Genomic DNA, 25888 nt, shown 5'->3' with positions numbered 1-25888 from the left:
ATAACACTGATTAGTGAAATAATGGAAACATTTTACATAAAATATATTTTTATTTTGTATTCCCCTGCCTCCCCTGACCGCGCATCACTGGTTCTCTTTTTCAGTCTGCTACTGTAACATCTTTCTAATCTTGCTGCAAACTGTTGTTGCTCTGTGCCACATCTCTGACGTATGTGGTTCTTGCTTCTTGGAGCTAGCTGGGCAGATTCTCTGTGCCTCAGCACGGTCAACGCGCAAAACTGGTTCAATATCGGGCCCCAGTTTCAAAAAGGCCCTGGAACGACCTTGCTGGAAATGGGGTTTATTCATTAGCATAGCTCAATTAGCTGTCCACTCAATGGTCTTGTGACAGTTAATGTACATTCAACATAATCAAAAGACACATTTCTTTCATTTCTAACCTTTAAATTGACCTAATAATCACTTATATCAAACTCTCAAACTTTCCTGCCTCTCTGCATGTGGTAGAACACACGTCCTACACATTCCTCCGCTAACTTAGCGTGACTAATCACTGTAGAATTAGTCAGCTTTGTTTGCATTCTGTACCGCAACGGCTGCACTCGTACAGTTAAGCCTTTTGAGCAGATGGTGTACTAGATCAACTGCTGATAGATTTTTGTTAGTGTCAAGAGCTCCACTGATATTTGTACAGCGACACTCTGTCAACATGTTTAAAAGCTCCTGTGGATAAAAGGGGAATCATAACTGAGTATTTGGAGAGTTTCCAGTCCAGTAACCAGCCGGAGTGTCACACATAATTAGCCTGTCGGGGATGAGCAGTGTTGCAGGAGAGCGTCAGATATTCTGCTGTAGCTGCTCCCACATGCTGTCTGCAGTGCTGAATATCATCCTCTTTCACTTTATACAGGCAGTAACAGGGTTGGGGGGGTTACTTTTAAAAATCCTTTACAATGACTTTATCTGAAAAATACGAAATCAGTAACCTAATCTGAGTATCAACATATATTACGTGACCTGATGAATTGGAAATGGGGGACCCTGATGTAAACAAGACGAAAGTCTTTCTCTGGTCTGCATCCCCTTAACAATTGTATGTTTTGAGCTGTACTGTACTGTACCCAATATACAAGCTGTTAATAAACTTTTCAATCAATCAATCAATCAAACCTGATCACTTTACGTCACTTTGGATTACCTCAATATCAAATGCAAATGAGTACAAGAGAAAAAATAAATATTTTTAAGATGTTTTAGTACAGTTGTACAACAGAACAATGTGACCTTAGAAAGGAAGAAACCAAGATATTTAGGATCAGAAATGATTTTATTGATTCGAAAAGCTGTCTTTCATTCAGCATATTCAGGCAGCAGCCTATACACCAACACTAAAACACATGATCACATACTAAAGATTAAAAAAGCAGAGATAAAATCTGAGCTGACAGAAAACGCTCCGTTTTAGTTTAATACACACAGTTAAGCTCACACACACTATTTTATGAACATATAGGTTCACCTACTGAATTAAAAACAGAACAAAAGAACCAAAGAAAGTGAAAACCATAAAGCAGATTAAGGCAGTAGGCGTATTGATTCACACTTAAAGTATGATCCTACAGAACAGTACAGTTTACAGAGAAGAGATAACAAAAGATCCTTTTACAACAAACACAATATGCTCTTTTTAGGTTTATTTGGTAACATTGTAATCCACAATATTTAGAGAAAATAATCTGATTATGTCTTTTTTTCTAACTGTAGGAAATACAGTAATACCTTTTATGTATCCTGGTTATCCCATTACATGTTATCCATTACTGCCAAAGCCTGCACAGTAGAGAGGGTTTATGTTAAGGTCAGGCATATCAGCTTATTCCTTGTAATAAAAATGATAAAAAAAGCGAGAAAAAGAAAGTGTGCGATTGATCTGTACTACCTTAATGATTTGAAACCCTTGCCCGGAAATACAGTATGAACGAAAAACAGTAGTGGTGAAGTCCTTTACAATCATCAATAGTTTTTCTTTTCTTTGACATTTTTGTGATATAATGTACTTCACAAGTCAAGGCTCTCCTTTCAGTAGCCGCAGATAAAGGTATGGAGGTTGCACTGAGTAATAGCTCCTCTGATGAAACATTATGAGCTAGTTATTCTGCGGCTGGCCGGCACATCAGTGCTTGAAGAGCATTTTGGTGACTTCACACACATTCAGATCCGCAGTAACAAGGCGATGGGGGAAATCCATTAAAAACCTGGAAACTTGAAGGCAGCAGCCTCTCTCACTGCACTATAATGGAGCGCTGAAGCTTGTTAAAAACCTGAGTGAAGGCGTCCAGCCAGAATCAATCAGTCTCTTGTGTGCTCTTCACCTGATTAAATTAAAGCCTTTTCATATAGCAGCGACGTAATGGGACTAATGCAGTGCAGGCAGAGAGCGGAGAGGAAACATTAGAGGAGAGGCCAGGAGACAGGGAAGGAAGGAAGGAGAGAGGAGCCTCTTGATAAGGCTTCAAAAACATCAATGTCTTTACAATACATGATATGCATTTTGGGCTTTTTAATCAGTAAACTAATCTGAGTATCAAAATATGAAATACTTGATCTCAATATTAAGTGAATACTAAAAAAAGAAATATCAATAATATGTTTGTTACTTAAAGTGGACCTATCATGCTATATTTGAATAATATAGTGTAGGACCATACCTATATAAGGCATATTTATACTTTTTTTTTTTCAAAATACCAAACAGATCATGCATTTTAGCCATGCCTCATTTCGCTCAAATTGACATTTTTTAGATCTGTTTTAGCAAGGGTTGATTCTGTGATTCTGTGAGCAACAGCACCATCTACAGGCCTGGCATATGTACTACAACGTCTCCAGCGCTTTCGAACGGCAATGCCGTGGTTGTCTCCTCCTGATTGGTGGAGTTGGCCCAATAGCCGTAGCGCCACTGTCCTGACGTCAGGACAGTGTTCAAATCTGGATCAGTTTTGATCAGATCCGTTGCAGCCCCTTTTTTAGAGATTTGGGTATGGAGGAAAATAGAGAGGGTTGTGTTTTCTGACACTTGGTGAGTTCCCTGGAACACCGGGGACACATATTCATGTATAAAAGACGTACAAAAGTGCATTTTGCATGATAGGTCCCCTTTAAGTGTATTTTGTAAGGATAGTAAACTTCTTCCGGTTCCTTCGACAAAAATGCAATGCAATTTCTCCATAGGATTTTGGAAAATAGCTCGAAATAAGGTCTGTGGTTGACACACATTTAAGAGACGGATCACGTTTTGTTCAGCCGGATAATCTCCACATGTCTCTTATAATTTTCTAATCATAAATCTATCGATCATAAATCTCTCGATTAGATTTATGAGTCACTGCGGTTCTCTATATGTATCCACGAGTGAACTAGTTGCCGTTCATATGGCCAACACGTTCACTAGTGAGCCATATGCAAATGAAGCAGGCGGGACCCAGATTCTGATTGGTCAGTTCAGCTCTGTTACCCCTTTCACACCGGCGCTTTTCCAGCTCCTGCTGGGAGCTAGAGCCTGAAAAGCGCCGGTTTTTCCTGTTCACACCGCAGCGGCGGCGCGTCATAGCTCCGGAATGCGGTTCACTTCCAGCTCCAAAAAATTGTCGGTCCAGAGGCAAGAGCTTTGGAGCTATGACGCGGCGTCGCTTACGTCTCTTACGTCGAGGCGTGCAGGAAACCTTACTTTGACCATCCGTTCGCTGTTATTGATCATTGTGGAGATACATGGGCTATACAGGTTGTCATGTCCGACTATCAGAAGTAGAATCATAATGAAAAATACGCCGGTAAAATGTGCCTATAGAAAACGGCTTAGCAAGTAGTCAGTTTAGCTTCGGTTGCTATGCTAACATCACCCATGTTATACCAGAGAAACTTTCATAACAGCGTTGTGATGCCAAACAGCGTCAATTCAGACTGACACACATTCACTTAAGGGGAACTGGGGATATGTATCAGCTGCTTGTGTGACAGTCAGACAGTGAATACTTTAGAGCCGTGTGAGCTAACCCGGAGCTAATGGGAGAATACACCCGTGGAAGAGCAGCCAGCACTGCAGCGGTCGGTAAATGCCGCTGAAACACATTAATAAACAATGAACCACGGCACTCTGGAGAAAAGTATAAGGTTGGAGAAGTCGTTATTTAATTTAATCTGGCTTTGTATGATTAAAAGCAACACGATCATCGACCCGACGCAGTCCCCGGCCCGTTGTTGTTGTGGGAGAAAATCAGCGACGTAAACTGTGACGTCATGACGCAGCAGCGGCAGCTCTGGGCAGTGTGAACAGAGCGGGAGCTGAAAAGGGAAACGGGAGCTGAACCAGAAAAGCTCTCGCGAGGAGCTAGAAAGTGAAAAGCGCCGGTGTGAAAGCCGCATGTGAGGGAGAGCCTTAGCAATGTTTTTTAGCAACGTCTCGAAGACGTGAGGTGCATCAGTCGGGTATTTAGTGCCTACTGTTAACATATTGTCCGTGGGAAGTCAGTCAGTGTGTGTTTTGCCCTCTGTTATCACAGTGCTATTCTAATCCAAGCACCTTTCAAATTGCAACTAATAAAATGTTTTAAAGAGGATCTATATTCCTGTCTGCAGCAGTGTTAATTTCGTCAACGAAAACTATGACGAAAAATGTTCGTCAACGACCTTTTTTACATGACTAAGACGAGACGATGACGAGCTAAAAATAGATTCTTGATAACGAAAATTTGACGAAATGTATATTTAGTTTTCGTTGACGAGACGAGACGGGACTAAGGTGTTAATGGTGGACTATCGGACATTCAAAATGCAGGGTATTTCCCCCCAAGTGTCCGTCTTGTCTGTCAAAATGTCTGTCTTACATTTCTAACTTGCAATATCATTATTTCCGCTCTCTTCACTCCAGAAGAGCGATCTCCTCTCTGTGTGCGGGGGCGGGGCCTAACGGACCGTCTCCACAGCAGCGTTAAAAAAATCTTGGAGGTGGGCGTATCTGAGGCTTGGGGATTTTTTTGCGATCAACCAATCACATGAATCTCCCGCCCGCGACATACGAAGCCAAAAAGCCCGAAGTAAACTGGATATAAACTCCCCAAAACAGGCGAAAACATACCACTGTCTCTGCCACCTCCCTCCATGCCTGGCTCCTCCGGTTTATATCCCGGTAGGTCTGGTCATAAAGCACCGGGTGATTGATTCGCTACCGCTAATTTCTCCTCCATTTTTTGGAATATGAGGAAATGATCTGCGGTATGTCTCTCCCAGCATACACGCCGTTTGATTGGCTAGAGCTTGAACTGCCAGATTTGCGTACACGGGATTTGATTGGCTGCCGCTTCCACCTCAGCTTCAAAAGTTGAACATTGTTCAACTTTGAATCTTGAAAATCCTGAGAATCTCCGCTCGCCTGCCCACAATGCATTCCGGCGAAAAGTGAGGGAAAGTGACGTCACCCCATTCAAAGTGAATGGGCAGAAGCGTTTCAAGATTTTGTAACGCTGCTGTGGAGACGGCCCGTAACAGACACGCTGCAGCGGCACACAGAGATCTGCCGGGGACGGAGCGTTCAGAGAGTATAGAGACACTCCACAAGTCTCGATGTGGACAAAGCTCGTTTGCCATGTTTTCGCGTTGACACGAGTAGAGTAGTCTGTCCAAACAGCCGGCCAAAAGGCGTCATATTCAGTCGGAGAAATGCACAATTTTCGACTTCCTTAACTCGTAGCTCTGTTGCCCCAATTACGAGTAACGTTATCACATCAGGTGTGCAGAGGTGGGAGAAGTACTAAGATCTTGTAGCTAAGTAAAACAATACCATAGTGTAGAAAGAGTTCCTCAAGTCAAAGTATGATCATCAAAATATATTTAAAGTAGCGACAGTAAAAGTAGTCATTGTGCAGATTGGTCCATTTCAGAATAATATATATGATATGTTTTATAATGATTGATCATGAAAGTGTTCTCAAAGCTGGTAAAGGTGCAGCTAGTTTGAAGGACTTTGTATACTGCAGGGTAGCTTGTGAATTTACTAAAGTCTGAGTTAATACTTGATTATATTTCACATCATTCATCCACATCTGTAAAGTAACTAAAGGTATTAAATACATGTAGTGGAGTAGAAGTACACCATTTAACTGAACTGTAGTGGAGTAGAAGTACACAGTAGCATAACATTTAAATACTCCAGTAAAGTACAAGTACCTCAACATTTTACTCAAGTATAGTACAATATTTAAAAATAATTATATATATTTCATTTATTTCACATTTAAATAAAGCAATTAATTCGGTTAACAATTTGTTAGTTTTTTCCTTTAAAAAAATAACAAAAAGTAAATACAAGAATGCCGTTAAAGTACCGGATCGATAAGCAGTATCGATAAGACTAGTAGTACTGTAGAAAACCTTAACGATACCCATCCCTAGATATTACACAAGTAAAGTGTTAAGAAAGTGAAATGTTGCTTTACGAATTTCAACACTTGATGCTGTCACCTTGATTACAATGTCAGATACCTGTATTTGCCTAACTGAATTGGTTTAAAGAGAGAAAACATTTTGACTAAAAGTTGACTAAAATGTAATTTTTCATTGACTAAAAGTAGACTAAAACGTTTTGAGTTTTCGTCGACTAAAACTCGACTAAAACGTTTTGAGTTTTCGTCGACTAAAAGTTGACTAAAACGTTTTGAGTTTTCGTCGACTAAAAGTTGACTAAAACGTTTTGAGTTTTCGTCGACTAAAACTAGACTAAAACTATGAAGGATAGAAATGACTAAAATGTGACTAAAACTAATAACCATTTTCGTCTAAAGACTAAGACTAAGACTAAATCAAAAACAGCTGCCAAAATTAACACTGGTCTGCAGTCCTAAAGCAACTTTCTAATTTTAACAAAGTCTTCAATGTTCTTACCTAATTTGATATACAGTCATATGATCATAATTACAACAAAACTTTTGTTTTATATTTTTGTAAATATGTCATATGGTCATATTTAAAAACACTGTATTTAAGCTCTTAAAGAAACTAATTGGGCTGGGTAGCGCTCTATAGCTTAGGGCCAATAGGAGACCTCGATGTATTATTTACCCTCCTCCTCATTAGCATTCTGTGCAACTAGTGTGACTAGTGCGCATTTGGGACCCACTAGTACTACTAGTGAACATTTTAAGCCTCACTAGTTCACTAGTTGAATTTAAATGTATCTCACTAGTTAACTAGTAAAGGGCAAAGGGTTCACTAGTTAACGTGTAGACATTTTGAGCCCCACTAGTTAACTAGTAAGGTCAAAAGAGGCGTCAACTAGTTAACTAGTGAGTGATTCTGGGTGCTACTAGTTAACTAGTGCAGGCAAATGTATGCCACTAGTTAACTAGTTCTGCTTATTTTTTGTAACTAGTTAACATGTCAGAGCTTTTGCAGCGCACTAGTTAACTTGTAAGACTTTTAGCGTCACTAGTACGGTCAGAGGGTCACTAGTTCATCAAAAAGCTTACAAGTTGGGACTTTGGTGCTACAAGTGCTGCTCCTGACGTCACTAGTAAGGCTGATGTGCTAACTAGTCAGACAAAAGTACAACTAGTTGCTGAAAAAGAGTGACTAGTGCAATGTTTTATTTAACTAGTAAAGCAGAGTGCCAAACTAGTTTGACCATATATCTAACAAGTGAAATCAAAGAGCCAACTAGTGTAGGCAGCTGCCGTCTGATATCAAGGATATGGAATAAATACTCAAATGGCTTGCCATACAAGCCTGACTGCTGCATATCAGGGCTGCACCCTAGTGCTGGGAGTGTGAACTCATGTGTTGGATTATGCCTCAGATGAAGCTCTGAAGGTCAGTGCACAGTGAGCACAGTCCGTTGATTAGTCACTTTAATCAGCCGCCTCATGATCTGGTCTGTTCCCGCCCGACGAGCAGCCTCAAAGAAGCACGTCCTCTTCTCCGTGTTCCCTCCCCGAGTCCTTCTGAATCCTGAACACGCGACATTGATCTGGTGTGAACAAAGTGTTGCTCAGCTGTGTCAACTGAATGCAAGTGGGCTACTTTTGTATGGAAGGGGCTCAGATGGAAGGGAACATTATTTAGCGTGTTGCAGCGAGACAGACAGAGCTGTGTGTGGGAAGATAAAAGCACATTTCCTTTCACTCGCATAATTGCTGTGTAAGAGTTCCTTCCACATCCTTCACTGTGAATGTGTATGGATTTATTGAACCGGTGCAGTTTTTAAGTGCACAAAGGCAGTTTTAAGGAAGTGTTTTTGTTCTTCTACTAAGTCAGTGGTCAATCTGATTGTTTGTCTCCCTGAAATGAGGCCTTCAGAGGGGAGAATATTAGCACACACTTAAACCACTGGTGCAGGCCATTCTGTAACCCGTACACCTACATTACTGCACAACAGCTGAGTTATTTCCTGTGAAGCAGAGGGAGGGAACCTCATTAATGAATTTTAAAATCTTCTGCACAGTTTAACTTTTTAAGGATTAGGTCAGTAAAAAAAAATCAGGATTTGACTGCTGAACCTGATGATTAAACGTTAGAAACTGGACTGAACCCAAAATGAAACGTAGGCATTATTGTTGGATTTTGGGATATTTTGTGAAAGTACCTACCAACGTTCAAAAGTTGTGTTCATCAATCCCCACCTCATTTGCAAGATTCAGGAAATCATTTCTGCCAATAACTCACTGGCTCTGTCTGACAGAGCCCTCCCAGCTCTATAGTGTCTGTAGTTTATCACTTTCAATACTCTCTGAACACTTTGCACTCACTGTTCTTACATATTTTATTCACACTACCTCACTGGATCTAAAACAACAGCTTTTTACACAATTTGTAATCCATATAGTACCCTATGTCTATATGTTATGGACCAGATTGGTCTATTATAGAGTATTCAAATGTATTCTGGATATTTTATATTGTGTTTTCTTTAGATACCCTATTGGTATATGTCTTTTGTCCTGCGGTTATGTATTTAGTTGCTGTTAAACCTACCTACCTACCTACCTACCTACCTACCTACCTACCTACCCACCCAACCCCCTTATATTCCTACCTACCCATCTACCTACCACCCTGCTTACTTTCTTACCAACCTACTTACCCACCTTACCTACCCTACTTACCCTTACCTACATATCTACCACCCTACCTTCCTACCTACCAATTGATTTGACTTTTTTCATTATTAAACCAAAAATAAAGCCTATCGATGCTCCACTCCGTTCACCAGTTGTCTCTAAGTCTGAGTGTGTTTTCTGCAGAGCAGGTAGTGCAGGCTGCTGTTATCAGAGCGAGGAAACAGCTGCTGCCGCTGCTGGAAACCAGGTTGATGAGAGCAGATTTTACATTGAGGACTGCAGTGCAGAGTTGGTGATAATTCACCGAGGGTCCAAGCAAACCTTTTCACATTACACATTGTCATCTGATCCTTTTCCAATACGGAAAGGATGAATAAGTGCAGCTTTGTAAAGGTTTAGTTCCCGAGACAGAAAATAGAGATTGTGCAGAAAGGAGGTATTCTTACTGTCTTTATCATTACATGTAATAGTACATTCAGTCATGAATAATTCATGACTCTCATTTTGTAAACACACATCTTGATAAAAGGCCTTTTTAAGCCGGAGTTGATAGTGAAGATTACACTTACCTTTCATAATTCTTCAGTTGCTTGTCTCTGGTGTCAGTGCTGCTCTGTCTCTCTGTGGCCCTTTCAATGCATTCTGCCTTTGTTGTGTTAATGTGAAATGATAGTGTGACTCTTCTGCTTTTGTCAAACATCTCTCCCCGCGTGTCACTAATGACTGCACGGCGGGTCGGTGGGGGTGCGTTTGTGTGTCGTGCTCTTTATGCCAGGCAACTAATAATCCCATGTACCTCACATGGGAATATAACCATGTTATGCAAAAATAAAGGTCATGTGAGTGTGTAAACAGGATGTGTAATAGGATGGTTCCTCCAAGATACTGATTTACCGTAGCTGTGTGGTACCTGGTATCAAATCAACATCACAAAACAATTATCATTTGGGTCTTTAAATGTGAAGCATTAGCAGGAAGTGTTTCATGGACAGTAGCTCAACAAGAAGTGAAATACTTCAAATGAGCAGCCATTAGGGATGGGTATCGAGAACCGGTACTAAGTCAGTACCGGTACCTGATTGGACGGTATTCGTATACCGTTAAGCTGCTGGACAAACGGTGCTGCTATCGGTATATGAATTACGCTACTTCCTTAGTTTAAACAATTCTGGTTGGTTGGGAACCCTCATCCCGTGTGATGTATCCGGTTTGAGTACCACTCTGATTGGCCACTGTGAATGCCACTCGTCATCTCTCCTAACAGCGCTCTTATTATTGTGAGACTCCAAGGGGCAGACCATAGGGGCAGACGCAACATCTTGCAAGAAACAGCGTCTCAAGGCTTCTTAACATTTAACAACCTATTAATGGTGCATACCCACTTAACGGGAAGAAACTCAGCTAACAGACGATATTAACCATTTTACCTACACGGAACAGAAGTCCAACACCAAGAGTCTAAAATCAACACTTAGCAAAACGGGCTAACGGGGCTAACGGCTACTTTAGCACATCACTGGCAAAAGCGATCTTTTCTATGTCATTGTATCTGCACAAACAACATGACACATGAAAGCTGATTCCACAGATTCCATTGGTGTAAGTCTCATCACTGTACGACCAAAACTCACTGAACTAGCAGCCAGGAAAGAGCAAGAAAACAACTTCACTTTACGTAGCCATGATGATAATTATGTCTTACCTTTGCTGTTTTGTGATCAAAAGTTGTGTTCAAGGGCATAAAAACGGTTAATCCAATGTCTCTGTGTAACTTTAAAATGATTACTGATAATCCATCATTACAATTATAAATAATAAACGCGATAAACTGATTATAATTCCGGTTTAGGAGGTGCGCACGCAGCGTCTCGTTTTAACTGAATAATGGTCATGTTTACATGGATTTATGAACTGCCCCTAATTACCGCCCCCCTTCCAGAGACACACTGTACACACTCATACCTGCTTGGTAGGACATTGAAAAAGTTACATTAAATAATAAATACAAATAAAAATTACAATAAAATGACTGTTTAATCTTCACATCTTGTAATCATGTCTATAATTTTGAGCACCAAATGATTGAAAAGTATCGATAAGAGTATCGAAAAATACCGGTATCGATAAGCAGTATCGGTATCGATAAAATCATAACGATACCCATCCCTAGCAGCCATTGAAATACTCTTGAAAGCACCTTTGCGTTATTCATGGTAATTAAAACAATTTAAAAACCTGTCAAGAACAAGAGCCTGAAATGTTTTTTTGAATTAGGGCAGATAAATATTCAGTTTGTTAATGACACCCATGCTACATGTAAGCAAATAAACAATTAAAAAGAAATGATTTTATTGATGTAAACATCGTTATGCTTCCGCTAAGAAAACAAAATAGTCCATTCCACTGCGTACCAATGTCTGGAACTGTGGCAACAGCAACGTAGAAATTAAAATGACGGCAGCACTGATGGAGGTTTTCTGTAGCTCTCCAACTCTGTTCACATTTTATTTTCCATTAACCAGTCTTTAATTAAACACTGCAGAGCCCATTCTGTGTTCCTGTTAGTGTTGACTTCCTGTCTGTCTTATTCTGCTGTTCCCTTTAGTGTTGACTTCCTGTCTGTCTTAGTCTGCTGTTCCCTTTAGTGTTGACTTCCTGTCTGTCTTATTCTGCTGTTCCCTTTAGTGTTTACTTCCTGTCTGTCTTAGTCTGCTGTTCCCTTTAGTGTTTACTTCCTGTCTGTCTTTTTCTGCTGTTCCCTTTAGTGTTTACTTCCTGCTTGTCTTCTTCTGCTGTTCCCTTTATTGTTAACTTCCTGTCTGTCTTCTTCTACTGTTCCCTTCAGTGTTTACTTCCTTTCTGTCTTCTTTTGTTGATTTCTCTAACTTCTAGCGCTCAGTCTCTTGTACTGTTTTTCTTTTATTTACTGGGACAAATTAGCCATCATGAATCCAAAGTGTTGTGTTCTCCACAAATATACATATTAATATTAAAAAAGTATTCCACGGAAGCAAACTAATGTTCGTTGTCCACAGCTGACGTTGTTAATTGATTCAAAGAAGTTGTGTAACAGGCATTTTTAGTACAGTCATTGTATAGAAAAATGCAGAAGATTTGTGACATGTATCCAGTAGCTGTAACTGTTTTTGTTTTGGGTGAGTCATATTTCGGCAGAATATGAATTAGCTACTTATCACAAAACCACCTGTTGTTTGTGGATTCCTCCAAGGCTGCATTTCATGTTTATTCTCAAATCAAAGGCTTGATGCTCCGTAGACATGAGCAATGTTTCTGGTGTTCTATCTGTTTGCCACTTCTTGATTTAGATACATTTCCAAATCCATAAGACAAGTAGTTCAGGTGCAAAGAAATCCCAAAACAGGCCTCACAAGGCAATCTTATTAAAAGTGCTCCTCAGAGGTTTAGCACAGCCATGTACTCATGTCTGTTTCTTCTTTTACAGCTTCTACACACGCCAGGACAGACTGAAGGACTATGACTGAAGGAACCATCTCCCAATTCACAGTGATACAGCTGGGAAGATAAAACATTTGTGACCTGTCACATCCTACACATCCTCCAGAGCAATGAGGACTATCTCGCTGGCCGTTGTATGGCTCTGTCTCGGCCTGTCCCTGGACGCTTTGTGTCTGCATGGACGGAGGACAGAGACAGCAGATGGAGAGGGGACTGAAGCCAGCGTCAGAGGAGAGAAGCTGCTCAAGAGAGTGAGACGAGGCTGGATGTGGAACCAGTTTTTCCTGCAGGAGGAGTACACAGGCAGCGACTACCAGTACATCGGCAAAGTAAGAGCTTTTATATATTACTGACAAGGACTGAATGTTATCATTGTCTCACATGGAATCAAATAAAATTGCCCTTATTAGTGAGAAAGACACTCATCAGGGATGTTTGTTCTTTTTTCCTGAATTGCAAGTTTTAAAAATATTAATTTATGCCGGTTAATCACTCTTTACCCATTTTCTCATGAGTTCTGTGACTGCGAGGATAATGAGTTACTGCTGATTATCACTGCTACAAAGTGTGATCAAAAATCATCTACCCTATTAATATAGGGTAATCCTCATATGCAGATGTACCCATGAAAAACACATAGTTATCTTTCTTTTACAAATGGAAAGTTAAACTCACAATAAAAGCGATAAAAGAAAGCCTAACGCTGTTTGACCTTATCAGGAGCCTCTCTAATAATCGCTGCGTTTGCATAATCTGAAAAAGGCTTACGGCACTTCCAAAGCAAATTGTAAACTATTAAAACAAACTTTTTGAGATGGTCTCAATCTGTAGCTTCAAGTCTTCAATGGTGACATTTGGTGTTCATTTAGTAAATGATGTTCCCATTTAAAATAAACAATAAAACAGGAATTGGATACTTTGTGACGAACAGGTCATTACTCGGTCATGGTTTCAAAACCATAGCCATGCCTACTCGAGCAATCTGGGTTAAGGTATCTTGCACAAGGACACTTCGCCATATTGACTTTAGGGGATCAAACCACTGACCCTTTGATAGATCAGCATATTAACCCACTGAGCAATAGCCGCCCTTTTCTCCTTGTGTTTGCACATCATTTTACAAATGAACCTAAAAAAGACAAAAATGACCAAGTATTACTGCCAGAATATGAGCATGTGGTGAGTTCTCTTCATATTTGTCTGGTCTGCTAGCTAAAATAATAGACCTCTGGAATGTGCAAAATGACAAATCAGAATCGAGTATTCAACTAAGCTGTGTAATAAGGTTCAATTACCGCATGCATTCCTATTGTTTGTAAGACTTGGTCTCTGAATCTTACCTCCATTGCTTAAGGGTTTTTCAATAAAAGTTAGAAACAGCCAAGAGCAGAAACACTCTCTCTATGGTATCATCATGAAGGTGTAGTATGGTGGAGATATGATAGCAGAGGCAGCGATCTGGGACACATTAGTATAACAGAAAGCATTCTCTGCTCTGAAAATATGCGCTGTGGTTAAATGTCCGCAGGCTTCGTCACCTCGTGTTAGGTGAAAGCGTGGAGGTGCTGCAACCCTGCAGACTGACAGATCATATCTGACTGAACTCTGCTGGAGAGGATCAGAAGGAGGGAGGGGTGGAGGGAAAGAGTGAAGAACAGAGGAAACACAGGGAAAGTAGCTTTTGTAATGTGGAAAAGATTGACAGAGAAGATGTTGTTAAATTGAGAGTCAAGAAGAGGAGGACAGGTAGGATAAAAGAACAATAGGACAGAAAGTCAGCTAAAAAAGACAGAGAGGTGAAGGCAGCAGAAAGTATACTGACAGGTAGAAAGAGAAGAGGTGAAACACTGAAGGTCCACACGAGGAAGGAAAGTAAAGAAGAGCTGAGTTTCAAAACACATACTGCAAGATTTCGTCTTTGTTAGCTCCTGAAGCACAATGTTGAGATATGATTTGCTGAGTGAAATGTTCTGTGGTGGTCATGACAAGCTGTTGACGAAGCGCAAGCTAGTACTGTTAGCTTGTTGGTGTGCTATGCTCGTTTTTAAGCTTGCACTGCTGCCATTTGCTGTCCGTTAAGTTGCTAAAGCATTCTGCAGACAGGTCATAGGTTGTATAGCTTAAAGGGGACCTATCATGCAAAATGCACTTTTGTACGTCTTTTACACATGAATATGTGTCCCCGGTGTTCCAGGGAACTCACCAAGTGTCAGAAAACACAACCCTCTCTATTTTCCTCCATACCCAAATCAAATATACTTTATGTTCCAAAATAAGTGCTCGTTATGCAAAATGGTTGTTTATTTGAATTACTATGTACTACCAGGCAGCTTAAAGGTGGGGTAGGTAAGTTTGAGAAACCGGCTCGAGATACACTTTTTGTTATATTCCATGGAATGCTCTTAACATCCCGATAGCAATGAATATCTTAAGTGCTTTGACAAAAAATCCATAAAAAAATGTCATCTCTGGAAGCCGTAATACTGTAAAAAGTACGACCAATCATTTTAGCCGGCCAGGCTAAAATAACTGGATGGCCTACCTGCCTGTCAGCCTTCCATCTGTGCACAAACTTATCTCGTGCCCTCATTGGTCATGTGCGCGTTCGTGTGTGTTGGAGGAGGGGCTCTGTAAGGGAGTGGCAGATTTTTTCCGGCTGTGTATTTTCAAATTCTAGCGCACTCGAGCTGGTTTCTCCAAATTACCTACTCTACCTTTAACCTATACAAATATATAATAATTGATAAGTTGATTTACATTTGTATCAATAGTCTGAATCTGCAAAGTAACTACATATGTAAAATAAGTGTATTGGTGTAAAAAGTACAAGAAAATATAATGGACTAAAAATACAAAGTTTAATAATGTTAAAGTACTCAAGTAAAGCACAAATACTATATTCGTTTTTGTACTTTACTTGACTATTGTAAATCTTTGTTGACATTTATTGTCAAAAAAGATTGACTATAAAGTTGAGTAAATGCTCTAAGTTACCTTCCACCACTGCGATAATGTTTTTCTCATTTGGATGAATTAACCCATTAACCTGATAACAATACTTCATTACTACATTTTTGCTGCTGAAAATTATCATTAATCATCATAGACTTTTCATTGCAACACATTCTTGATGCAATATCCCCCCCAACAAATTGATAAATGTGAAATATATATAACATAATGGCTCCAAATGTTTTCACAGCGCATCGTTGCTATTGAAGACATAAAACATTCTCTATATGTTTGACATATTTTGTGTGTGTGTGTGTGTGTGTGTGTGTGTGTGTGTGTGTGTGTGTGTGTGTGTGTGTGTGTGTGTGTGTGTGTGTGTGTGTGTGTGTGTGTGTGTGTGTGTGTGTGTGTGTGTGTGTGTGTGTGTGTGTGTGTGGGTCTGTGTGTGTGTCTGTGTGTGTGGTGGGGGGTTATCAGCACTGAGCCAGGAAGACCCTGAGGGAAGGAGTAGCTTTTTGCAGCCTTTGAAATGTGGTGCAAGTGTGGAAGAGCCTAATGATCCCTACAGTCTCATCAGAATTCTACAAAATACACTTAAAGTGTTCCCACAATCATCCATCATCCACCGCAGCAGCATGTCCAGCACAAGCAGAGGCTAAGGTTTTATTAAAATCATTATTCTTTGCGAGAGGAATTATTTTAATTCAGTTGTTCGTAGCATTCCAGTGTTTGTTTAAAACAAACAATTGTACTCCATCTACAAGGTTTTATAGCCACTGCTGCTAAATCTGCCATCAGTCTGTTGTCCACTTCTCTCTTTTATATAAAGATACACCACATTTGGTTTCTCTTGCATCTATTACCATTTTACACGGCTTAGTTGAATACTAAATTCTGATTGGTCAATATAACCATTCAAGAGGTTGTTATATTTCGCTGCTAAGTGCAGTCAAATCAATCCGCAGAAATAAGTCCAATCAATTTAACGTCAGCTGGGGACAACAAACATTAGTTTTCCCATTCAGAAAACACCATGGAATACTTTTTTTAATATACATTATTATTTTTGTGGATTCATGATGTTAAAACTGTCCCTAGTAAAAAAAGGAAAAGAGTTCTAGGAAAGGAAAGAGGTTAAAAGACAGAGCGCTGGACGTCAGAGAAATCAACAGAAGAAGATACTGTAGACAGGAAGTAAACACTAAAGGGAACAGCAGAAGAAGACAGACAGGAAGTAAACACTAACAGGAACACAGTATGGGCTCTGGCAGTGTTGAAAGACTGGTTAATGGAAAATAAAATATGAACAGACTTGGACAGTTACAGAAAACCTCCATCAGTGCTGCCGACATTTTAAGTCAGGTTGCTGTCGCTGCAGTTCCAGTTGTGATACCCAGTGGAATGGAAAAAAAAACTCTCAGTGGAAGCAATAAGAAAAAAAAGTAATATTTTAAAGTGAAGGCGTAGGTTTGTTTTGTATGTAGCCATTTGATAAGCAGGATAATGTGGGAGGTGGTCGTTAATAAAAACAGAACACTAACAGGGTGATCAGGATCTCGCTGCACATTATCTTTTACCTTACATATACAGTAGGAGCTCCTGTCTGAATCTTTATGGGACAAACACATTTTTTTCAATACAATAGATACTGTAGGTAAATGTTCAGTAGGTTTATTATCATATTGTATTACTGTTATTACTTTAGGGAATAAAACAATGGAAATGAATGTCAACCTAAGTAAATAATAGATAGACAGGGCACAAAGTTCAGTCCTATGCAGTCAAATCTAATGTCTAGAGAGGTGAAGAAGAGCAAAACACTCATCTGTTTGGTCAGATTCAGAAGGGTTTCTGCATTGTAAAAAAATGTCAGCAAACTTTTTTTTCATTCAATGGAAGAGTACTTCAGTGGGAACAGAGATATTAAGTTGAAAGGAAAATCCACTCATTGACAAGCCAGCAAAACTCCAACAGGCGAGTCTGCAGATTTGGATTTTTCTGAAGAGGAAGAAGAAGAGGCTGTGAGTCAGCAGTCTTGTTTCCCACCAAGGCTCATTGGTATTGGCGGGAAGTGTGAGAAAGTGAGCCAGTCATTGAGATAGTTATGATAACACCCTACGCTGAGTGGGCAGAGCTCCCTTATTGCTGTTTTTAGCCTAATCCTGTACAATTAATAGCAGAGTCCTCTCATGCAAAATGGAAGTGATTCCACATCAACATACTCACCCAGCTACAGCTAGTCCCTGCTGCAAAGTAATGGCAGGTTTGGAATGAATCAATCAGGTTTCGTGAAATTTGCACCACCATCATCTTGGTGCAATCCTTGATGACCCAAACAGTCCGGAAGCCATGGATGGAAATGTTGTCTTCAGTTATATCCTGGTGCAGCCATTTTTCCATAAAGCACATTGAACTGCACTCCAGATATTCCATCTAAGTCCTAGCTAACGTGATGAACTCTTCCATTTAATTAGCCACTGATCTTACGTTGCCAATGATGGGAGGGGTTAGATTGGCTTAAATCTCCTTTCCTCCATAAATCTGGACCCAGCTCTCCTCCTTCATTGCTTCGGTTTACCCAGCATCCTCTGTGTCCTTCTCCAGATTTCACTATGCTAGCCGGCTTTAGCGCAATTAGCTTCTCCCTGCTATAAACAAGTGGGCGTGATATCCTTTTTTAAATTGGTTAGTCTTTATGAATAATACTCCAGAGCAGCTAACATGAATGTTCACTCTTTTTCTTAATGTCTATTACTGAAACTCATATCTTTAATTGCATGCTAACAAAAGAAACAGACAGTATTTAGCCCTCCAGTCATTTCTACTAACAACAATCAGAATCAAATGATCTGAAATGATAATTAGCCAGCCCTAGCTATGGCTGGTGTCAGAGCTGAAGCACTGCTGGCTGGCTGATGGAGGCTCAGTTGGAAACATGTACTTTAGATTCTGGTTAATGGAAGTCTCTGGTGTTCAGGCTGCTGCTTAATAACAGCGGGCACCATCACTTTAGCTTTTCTTTGTACTTTATTTTATTACTTTTTTGTTCTTATAGGCTAAATATAACATACAGTATATGGCAGTAATCAAGAAGCTCATTTTCACACATTCCTGCATACTGAGCAAATTAAAATTTTCAGTAGTTATTACTTTCCAAACAGACTCATATGAGCGTTTTGCAGCACTATCTGCGAGAGGATAATATTCCATGATGTTATTGTCAGCAAATCCCATGCAAAGACCAAAAGCATCAATGCCTCAGGCTCAATCGTTTGTGACAAAGCTCTTTTTCTCCTAAAGAAGATGTAAAAACTAAAAAGCGCTTCACAAATGACCAGATCATTTTTCTTTCTTTTTTCTTTTAAAAAATAACTGTCATTTTCCTTACCGCTGACCACTGCAGTTTATATTAAACATTACTCAAACAGCAGTAAATTGTGCATTTGCTGGGGACTATTTTCAGAGGCAGATTAATCCACATAGTGAGTGTTTGTGGCAGCAGGATGGTGTGTGTGTGAACACATCCACACATGGAATGCTGAGTTACTAACCCACCTAGTGTTAAGCCATTTTTTTCCCGTTCCCTGCTGGGTCACACCAGGCAAATAGGAACAGCTCTGACATCTACTGTATCTTAATCTTTAGTTTTCATTATATTCTGTTTCTAATGACATTGTTTGTTCCATGCAATTAAAAACGTTCAATCTCTTAAGGCCGCTACACACCAACCTGAGACCAAAGAACGCGTACCAAAGGCGTCCCGACTTTTACGTCCGCTACGTCGCCTGCGTCGCCTACGCTGCCCGCCTACGAACACACCGCAAAGACTTCAGTTGACGAGTGGCAATAACTGTCCTTACCAGCAGGCAGCGGTAGTGTGTATTCATCATTCAAAAGAGGCAACAACCGGAAGACAGACTATACACCGAGAGAAGAAGAACAGGCTGCGTGATATAAACAAACAACAAATAGCGTCTGGGTTCCATTTTCACTCTCTCTCGTCGATCGAAAACATGTAAACATAAAAAAGAAACTCTTGCGTCCGGGTGAGATGAAAATGAAAAAGATGAACCGTCTGTGTGTGCCTTCTTAATCGTTTGTTTTGGTCCCTCACTTCCGCTTCGCTTCTCGCTAAGCTGAACAGCCAATCAGAGTGATTTCTTTGTCCCGACTTTCTTTGGCCGCGGCCGATTCAACATGTTGAATCGGCCGCGGGAGGTGTGAAAATGTGCCGTAAAGAGACGACGGTGCGGGACACACCAACCTGAGTAGGGCGCCGCGAATGCCCGACTGCCTCTGACGGCCTCTGACTCCCAAAATCGGGCTGGTGTGTAGCGGCCTTTAGTAGGAGTAGGTCAATTATCAATAAAACAATAGAAACAGGGAGACAGAAATGCCAATTCTCACCGTCCCAAAGAATAAGAACATATACAAATAAATACATATATGTATACAGTATATAAATACATACACAAATACAATTTTTTTGTAAAAAGAAGTCAGTCTTTATACAAATTGGAACAGGACACGGGTGTAAGTATAGTCTGGTAAACAAAAACAGATGAATATCTGACACTGAATAAGACAATGTTTCTACATTATTCACACAAATAGGACCCTAAAATAACAGCATGTTAAGTGGAATTGAATCAAAATGTTTTCAGGTTAAGGGCTTCCTGAAGGAAAACCATTCTTAAAGGTAGAACATATGAATCAGTATGTTCAGATGCTTTTTAAAACAAACAGGCTTATAGATCTTTCCAGAGCCAGTGTTTCTAAGTGGCTCACACCTTCGACAGGTAGTGGGAAAAGTAGCAGCTACAATTGTCTCACACACACACACACACACACACACACACACACACACACACACACACACACACACACACACACACACACACACACACACACACACACACACACACACACACGTATAATCAAAGGCTTCACCCCAACACCTGGCCTGGAGGAGTGAAGCAGGGATGAAGGGATGAAAGGTGAACAGCGAGCCACTTGAGGTGGAGAGATGCAGACAAAGACAGAGGCAGAGAGAAGCAGCTTCTTGCCGCAGGTATCACAGCGAGAGCAGCCCATCTCAGCGCACATCCCATAGATGTTTACTCCTCCAGGCACAACACACACTCTGCTTCTCTCTTCATTTGCAGCTTTTTGCCTTCAGAAGATTTCTGTTTTGTTTTTCAGTCTTGAGCTGACTCTTGGTCTTTCTTTTGTGTTTGTATCTTCTTTGCTTCTGTCTTATATAAACATGTCACCTTCCTCCTCTGGCCTTTTCCCTTCCGTCCATGTACCACCAACTCTGTGCATATACAGAACAATCTACTGCCTGTTAGAGAGTTTACATTTACAAAACAAAAAAAACACAAAAGGGATGCTAATGGGGGTTTTGATAATGGGAAATGTTCAGAGTTACTGCACATGTATGCTTTGATTGATCTCAGTACACTGAGGAATTTGAATGCTATCAAACTGCTGAGGGTAGAAGTGGAAAAAGGTGTATGATGATAAGTAAGCGATAGTGCAGCAAGGCAGTCATTAATGAAAAAAACACGGACTGTGTGATCATGATCCCAACAATAAGCATAGTAATCTTGACCCACCATGTCGGTGTTCTCTTCATTAATGACCGCGTCGCTGCACATTTTCCTGCTTATTACAAGCCTTCATGAATCCAAAGTTTTGTGCCCTCCGCAAATATAAAAATGGTATTGAGAAATACTTTATATTCTAGTGAAAATATGACGTAAAGTTTATTTGATATTTTAGTGGAGAGCTGGGGCAGATTCTAAAAGAAGCAGTGTTATACAGAGATGTGCAAAATATTCAGAGGGATCACAGTATTAAAAAGAAGAGTATTTGCTCACATGATGTGCATTCATGTAATGCATAGTGTTTATGTGGTGGGTAAGAGTCAGTGTCAGTGGGGTCCTGAGCCTTGTTAATGAGGCCAGTAGCAGACGGATATACTGTAGTAGACAGTGTGCTGTATAACTGCTTTTCAATCAGGAGAGACAAGTTTTCTTTTGACATAACGATATATATTTATTGCCGGGAATACACAGATGCATGTAATGATGTTTGGCGATTAGACCCCGTTGTGCTGGAATATCATTCGGGTTCGGGGTCTAGACACTGGTGGTGGTGGAGGAGGCATGAAGGGATAAATGGAGGTCGGTCTGAAGAGGAGTGGTTTAAGCCGGACCCTGGATTTGGAAGAAAGGAAGGCAGAAGGGGTGGAGGAGGGCTGCGTTGAGTCACCTGAAATGACAACTGTGAGGAAGGGGAGAGAGCAGATTTAAAGGTTTAGCAATGCACTATGATAGGCTTGTGGGAATAGAGGCGAAGTGATAGGTTTAGCTGGGGAGTGACGCCCCTGATCACTGAGAGGAGAGAGAGTAGTAAACTGGGAATATTTGAATGAATGAGTAAAGATGGTCTTCCTGGTTGAACTTGCGCTAAGCTTCATAAGACAGATCTAAAAAAATCTAAGTTGATAGATCAGGTTAGGACCAAATGGCGCGTTTCCACTACACGGCCTCGCTCGGCCCCGCTCGGTATGGCTGGGCCTCGTTAGGACTGGCTCACTTTATGGCGCATTTCCATTACAGTTTAGGAACTGGGGCAGTATCTATAGTAACGCAGTGTAGGCGGAGCCGTGACGTGATCTTCAGAGGACCCCAGAAAAACAACACAGCCGTTAGCTGTTAGCACTCAGAGCTCACAGCTCCTCATATCTGTTCAGAAACTAGACAAAAGTTAAACAAGTACAAACCACAGACTGTCTGTGTCATGACGAATACAGTCGCTGGTTTATTTATGTCTGTATAGGCCGTTGTTGTGAGTGTGGACGGTCGGAGCATATACTGCGTTAGCTTAGCCAATCTCCATTCAGAAAACACGCATTTTAAAAGGTTTTTCGCCTGCCGTCTGTCTGCAGACTTGTCAAAGCATTAATTCATGGTTTTTACTAACCGGTATCAGTATGTTGTTACTTCGGCATCATTTTGAAACGTGTATTACAATTAAATCACGGTCAAATATGTCCATCTTGTTGTAGTTGTAGCCCCCTTGCCAGCGTAGCTCTCTCTAGTTTAGCATACTCAGCCCGACTCAGCCTCGTTGTCTCTGGCCCTGGACCCACGATTTTATGAGGCCAGAAAAACTGTGAATTAGGACCCGCCGGCCGGTACTAGGCCAAGTGGAAACGCAACCAAAGACGGGCCGCTGACGTCACAGCCCTCTTAAACCGTGCTCCGCGCTGTAGTGGAAACGCGCCAAAAGTGTGTTTGTTTCTGAACCATTTAAGCATTCAGATGATCATTCAACTCGTTCCTCTCTCTGTGTCCATGTGCAGCTCCAGTCGGACCAGGACCACGGAAATGGGTTGGTGAAGTACGTCCTGTCGGGCGAGGGGGCGGGCACTATCTTTGTCATCGATGAGAACAACGGGGACCTACACGCCACACGCCGCCTGGATCGCGAGGTGAAGGGTTTCTACATCCTCAGAGCCACCGTGGTGAACAAACGGACCGGACTGAAGCTGGAGCCGGAGACCGAGTTCACCGTCAAACTGCACGACATCAACGACAACGAGCCTCACTTCAGCAAGGAGCTTTACACCGGCAGCGTGCCGGAGAGGTCCGATATCGGTAAGCACGACTGACTGGACTTTCATTTGTTAGTTCAATGATTTTCAATATTAATCCCAGGGATGACCCAGATCTGGGGATATTTGTCATAACATGTCTACTTGCATCTCTCAGGGACATCAGTCATCCAGGTGACAGCTACAGATGCTGATGACAGTATGTATGGAAGCAGCGCCAGGCTGGTGTACAGCATCAGCCAGGGACACCCCTACTTCTCTGTGGACCCTAACACAGGTATGTCTTCTTCGAACCCCCCCCCCCCCAGCATCACCCTTGAAAATTAACAGATTACATGTAAAGGGATTAGGTGTTAATATAGTAAAGGAAAAAGGTAACCGTATTCTGTTACAGTTACAATAGGAAATACTTAATCAGATTACTGGTACATCTTTAAAACAAATAGGGATGTCTAGCATGATTACAATGTTACAATACATTTTTTAAATAAAGATCAATATATTATAGGTAGATGTACTACCTACATTTTCTTTTTTGATTTTGATTTAGTCGATTTGTATGTAATTCTTCTTTATTTTAAAGACCTTTTTTTTTTTAAATTCGCTAGTTGGATGAACCCTTTGTAGGAAGTTTTCGTGACAGTAGCCTCGCTATGATTTAAAATAAGAAAGTATATTAGAAATAATTAGTCCATGAAAGCAGTATTTCTGAAAGTGAGAGCAGTAGAGTGGTGAGAATGACAGCAAGCACTAGCTACAAAGGTTATCCAAAACCATTTATACCCACTTTATCTTGTAAGAAAAAGTAGTAATAAGCCTACTGTTATTTATATCCTGTCAGTCACGTTATTTACACTAACGGCTCTCTCAGACCAATCAGTCAAGTTAATTCATACCAACCGTAAACGCATTGTATTCTTACCTTAATAAAAACAATTGAATCTGATGTATTTGATTGTTGCATAAGGTTTACCATGATGTAGGCTTGTGTTAGCATGTTATCAGCAGCATGTTATCTTTGTCCAGGTGTGATCCGGACGGCGCTGGGTCCTGGTGACATGGACCGCGAGCAGAGGGAGCATTACCAGGTGGTGATCGAGGCTAAGGACATGGCCGGACAGAGGGGGGGTCTCACTGGGACCACCGCGGTTAACATCACCCTCACTGATGTCAACGACAACCCTCCCCGCTTCACTCAGAGTAAGACAGCCTACACATGATGAAACACGGAGTCACACACTCTCTCAGAAGCAGCAGAAAGCATAGTTGTTATGTTATTTTCCATACCGTTTCACACTGAATCAGTAGTGGAGAAACATCTTTAAAGTGTAATTCGGGAACAATAAAGTTAGAAAAATGTGCAATAGACATTAATTGTGTCATTCCTTTTATTTTTCTAGATTTAGCTACATGTTGAGATTATAGCAGTTAGCATTAGCCTGTGATGTATGGTACACAGTATCAGCTGCCAGTAAAACCCCTCAATGTCTGAAAGCAGCTTAAGGATAACAGTTACATTAAACATTTAGAAAAGAAGCAAAAGGCATATCACAGGAAAACACAAGTTACTCAAGGTCCAGGGTTAGAGTTAGGGCTTGGGGACAGTTTCATCCCTGTTTGTTCATCTCTGTTAAACTAATTCAATGATGGATCAGTGATGGACACAATGAGACAAGGTGGAAATCTGGTATATGGCGGGCTGTGTATGTACAAGTTGCTAATTGAGGCCAAATTGTTACCTGGATAGTCAGCGGTGTCTAGTTTGTGAGTTCCTGTATATTAAATGGTCATTTCTGTATCATGGTCCTAGTAATATTGGGTCTTAAAGTGTACAGAAGTACATTTAATTACATGTAATCCAGCCAAAGCGACTTAACATACATTTCAAAACAGTAAACATGCCAATAGGAGGAATGTGGGGTAAAGTATCTTGCCAAGAACACTTTGACATTTTGAGTGCAAGGGCTCTGATTGGTCGACACATATTTATCCCCTGAGCCACATCCATTACACATAACCAGTGATATCAGAGAAGAGCCACTGCAAGGCTTTATGGGGCACCTATACATTTGAATGGTTGTAAGAATAAACAGGACAACATGAAAGAGTTCCATTAAACGTATGAAACAGGGCAGCATATTATTTTTAGTTCAGGATTCCCGCTGGCAGTGTGTAAAAGTGGCGCATTGTTAATAAAGAATCTATAGACAGCAGGTCTTACTTACATGTTTTTGGCATCTAATATGAGTTAACACAGTTGTAATTCCAGCAAAATACTAAACAAATGTATCGCTTTGCAGAGCGCTAACCAGTCAAGAGAGATCGCCAATAGGAACCAATAAGCAGAACCAACATTTCTGGATTTAGTTCTTAGTCTGAACCAAGTTTCCGTTCCCAACCCTAGTTGCAACTAACTGCTGACTTTTCAGCAACTGTAACTGCTCACAAATACTGACTGTTATGGACCAGTTAATCATGGTGATCAGACACTAGATATCTCAGATGTCAGGGGCGTCGGAGTTCTGCACTACAGCCATAGCCGTAGACAATCAAGTTTGTAACTACCCTATAACTCATCCTGTCCATCACAGCAGGACCACCGTTTCCACATAGCAGGATCATTTTCATCCGCCACTGGTGCAAGTTTCAGTAAAATCCAGAAAGAAATAATCACAAAGTACAGCAAACTCAAGCAGGTTTAATCAAGACCCAATGAGCCAACATGGCTACCTCCAATCCTGAATGCTCTTAGGGGTAATCAAACCTT

At 40.8% G+C, this 25888-nt stretch overlaps 1 protein-coding gene across 1 annotated transcript in view; it reads left to right on the top strand.

The window, feature by feature from the left end:
- The window catches only part of LOC117473901 (cadherin-6-like), an 80833-nt gene that overhangs the window by 19913 nt on the left and 35032 nt on the right, over positions 1-25888 (top strand). The window contains exons 2-5 of the mRNA XM_034119858.1: positions 12532-12874; positions 22870-23164; positions 23279-23398; positions 24148-24321. Coding sequence (XP_033975749.1) covers positions 12656-12874; positions 22870-23164; positions 23279-23398; positions 24148-24321 — 808 coding nt within the window. The 5' untranslated portion in view covers positions 12532-12655. The remainder of the gene's footprint in view (positions 1-12531; positions 12875-22869; positions 23165-23278; positions 23399-24147; positions 24322-25888) is intronic.

Source organism: Trematomus bernacchii, unplaced genomic scaffold, assembly GCF_902827165.1.
Source record: "Trematomus bernacchii unplaced genomic scaffold, fTreBer1.1, whole genome shotgun sequence".
Lineage (NCBI taxonomy): Eukaryota > Metazoa > Chordata > Actinopteri > Perciformes > Nototheniidae > Trematomus > Trematomus bernacchii.
This window is presented reverse-complemented; position numbering and strand designations above follow the sequence as displayed.